Genomic DNA, 3,440 nt, shown 5'->3' with positions numbered 1-3,440 from the left:
TTCAGTGACTGGGGTAATTGGGATGGGTGTGTCAGAGGCAGTGCGATTGGCACAGGACAGAGCAGGGTTTAGGGCTGTTGTACGTAGGGTCACTAAGAGTCGCAAATGACTCAACGCCACATAACGACAACAACAACAACAAAGTCACTGAACTCTGTTCTATCCTGTATCATCCTCACAATCATAATCTGTCTTGGCACAAGATAGGACAGGTTCAGATCTATTGTTTATAGGGTCACTATGAGTCACACTCAATGGCATCTAACAATAACAACACACAAGTCACTAATAAAAGGAGGCCTGGTGGCACAGTGATTTAAGTGCTTAGCCGCTAAGCCAACAGTTGGTGGTTTGGGATCCACCAGTTGCTGTGTCAGGGAAGATATGGCAGTCTGCACGCATAGAACTTTTATTGTTTGTTGTTATTATGTGTTGTTGAGTCGCCTGCAACTCATAGCGACCCTGTGTACAATAGCCCTAATTTCTGCCCCATCCTGTGCCAATCACACTGTCTTCAGCGCACCCACCCTGCTAACCCCAGTCACTAAGTCAATTCACCTCATAGCGTCTTCCACTCCTTCACTGTCTCTCCACCCTCCTGAACATGACATCCTTATCCAAGGATTGATCCATCCTTGCAATATGTCAAAAGAAGCTTCAGGATCTTTGTCTCCAAGGAGCATCCTGCTTTAACCCACTCTAGGATGAACCTGTTTGTTTTTTTAGCCGTCCATGGCATATTCAATACTCTTCTCCAAAACCACAGCTCACAGACGTCAATTCTCTTTCCATCATCCCTAGTCATTGTCCTGCTCTCTGACGGATAGCAAGTGATTGCAAAGACCATGGCCTGAATCAGGCACACCTTAGTCTCCAGAGTGACATCATTGTTCTTCATTACTTTGGAGAGGTCTCTAACAGTTTGGAAAATCCTATGAGGCAGTTCTTTTCTGTCTTGTAGGGGAAAGTGTGAATAAGTTAATTTAAATGTCCAAGGCAATTTGACTACAACTGAATTCTAACAATAATTTTGCAAAGTGTTTTCTCCTGAATATCTTAACGGTAGCGGGCTGCAGGAATGTTTTTTATCCTTGGAGTCTAGCCTATATCATGTGCTTTCTTTGCCTTATTTTGATGTTCTTGAGCTGTATGCCTTTGACATTTATCTACTTAAACATTTCAGAGTTGACTGCAAATTATTTGGGCATCACTTGTCATCTTGGTTTACTTATTTATGACTTTTGTTATTACTTCTTGATATTAGATGAGACAGGTTTCAAAATCAGTGCTACCTTTTCTAACTCAGAAAACATTTTCCATTTTCTGCTTCCTGACTCGTCTTCACTCAGTTTGACCTAGTTACTTTTCAAATCATATTCATCAACTTGAAAACTGCATTGAACACTAATATTACTAGCATATCAAATCCTAGCTTGTGTTAACACTTAAAATTTCTTATTCATGTCATTTGGATGAGTAAGACTGTGTTAGAAGAGATGGTTTCATATTTCAGCGTAATCCCTGACTACTACTGAGATTAGACAGACGGCTCATTAGATAAAACACATGCAAAACTGCACAAGAATTTACTTTATTTAGGTAGTTTTGAAGGGAGACAGGAAATGAGAAATGCAAGGAAGCATTTGCCAAAACCATTTGCTTTCACATTTGGTAATATTTATATGCAGATTGCTTGTAGTTTGTAAGGAAACAGTAGATTATCTGTAAAGGATTTCTAATGATTAAAAAAATAACCCCACGTACACAAAATTATTGGAGGTATTTTGTGAACAATTTAATGTTTTTGAAAATAGGGAATGTTGTGCATATTTTATGTATGTTTACATATTAAACATCTAGAATGTCTACTATATTAGAAAGCAAAAAAAGACCCGTAGAAAATGAAATTGATAATTATATAATGTGTACATTCATTACTATCCAAACACATTTGATTTGAGATAGTATTATTATAGTATCATTATCATATTATGAAAGTTGAGTCTCGTTTTAAGTAGTAGTATTCTGAGATCTTGAGAAGGGAGAGCTGATTAGATAAGCCAGCATTATTAACCCAAGGGTTAAGATGAAGCCGATTGAGAATTTGAGCTTTCCAATTGTTAATAATCAGCAATTGTACCTTTCATATCTTAACTGAGCTCTGATCTTAGCCCTTTGTGAATGAGTTCCCTGAAGTATTTTCACCCACTGAACTCTTTGCTTTCTAATACATAGTTTTACACAGAAATAGCTTTTCACATAACAGGTATTACTAGAGATTGCTTCTCTTTCTCAGGTCATCAAAGCATTGCAGAGAGTTGACAACATGGTTGGCATGCTGATGGATGGTCTGAAGGAGATCAACTTGCATAGATGCCTCAACCTCATTCTTATTTCAGATCATGGTAACTTGAATTATTTATCTCTCTGGTTAAATGGACCAGTGCCTCCTATAAGAGGAGGAAAAGGTAACATGGGGAAGGCCATGTCTGACTTCTAACTCTACAAAGGGGAATTGTCCAATCAACAACATCCATAGTATAAAACAGCTCTCTTTAATGTCAGCCGTGTTCCCACATGCAGTCTAAAAATCATTGCAAATGACCACACAAGCTTTACAGAATCTCTTTTTACCCATAGTTGTGGGGTTTATTTACTAGGGAAACAGGTTGGGGGTGGGCAAAGGATATCACACCGTGAAAGCCCAAATTCAATAAATTGCTATTCCAAGCCAGGTTAACAGCAAAATATAATCCCTCAATTCTTTCAGACAGCTTCTCAGTTAACAGCAAGATAGAGTTAACTGCCAGTTAATCTAGGCAGCAACTCAGTCAACGGCAAGGTACTTCTGGTGCTGCATCCTCTGGCCCTGAAGGGGAGCTAAATGGTGTATGTGGCCTCCAAGATACATTTTGCTTCTGCGTTCCCACCTGGCATTATGGTTAGGCCTAAGGCCATAGATGATGTTGTTGTTGTTGATAGAAAAGTTAAAAATCCTGCCATTACCCGCACTTTTCCCCCAAAAGAAAAAGATTTCCTTGATTATTGCTTCCTTATCTCTTCTGAATATTAATCCCTTTTAATGCAATGTAAATACATTGAAAATAATTTACATACAAAATTGCATGTAAAATAGAATGCAATTCATTGACAATCTTTTAAAATAGAATTTCTTTCATGAGAAAGTCTTCTTGAAGTCTTAAATAAATTCTTTACTACTAATTCATTTACCAACCATAATGCACCTATCTTCTTATTTGGGAAAGCTTACACTAGGATATGGAATAATTAAATTTTTTTCTATGTTAAATTTTGGTAGTTTAACAATTTTAGATTTATTATGAACATACTATTCTGCACCACTTCAGTTTCTTTTAGGATAATAATGCCTAATTTAAAGGAAGTACACCTTAACTTTAATATTTAATTTTATTTGCTGT

The 3,440-nt window shown here is 37.2% G+C and overlaps 1 protein-coding gene across 1 annotated transcript in view; it reads left to right on the top strand.

Moving 5' to 3' along the window:
- Positions 1-3,440, top strand: part of ENPP1 (ectonucleotide pyrophosphatase/phosphodiesterase 1) — a 116,771-nt gene that overhangs the window by 81,921 nt on the left and 31,410 nt on the right. Inside the window, exon 12 of the mRNA XM_006884988.1 lies at positions 2,297-2,405. Within this exon, the coding sequence (XP_006885050.1) occupies positions 2,297-2,405 (109 nt within the window). The remainder of the gene's footprint in view (positions 1-2,296; positions 2,406-3,440) is intronic.

This window comes from Elephantulus edwardii, unplaced genomic scaffold (assembly GCF_000299155.1).
Source record: "Elephantulus edwardii isolate Elephantulus edwardi_28Jun2011 unplaced genomic scaffold, EleEdw1.0 scaffold00039, whole genome shotgun sequence".
Taxonomy (NCBI): domain Eukaryota; kingdom Metazoa; phylum Chordata; class Mammalia; order Macroscelidea; family Macroscelididae; genus Elephantulus; species Elephantulus edwardii.
Note: the sequence above shows the minus strand (reverse complement) of the source record. Positions and strands in the feature narration are given on the sequence as shown.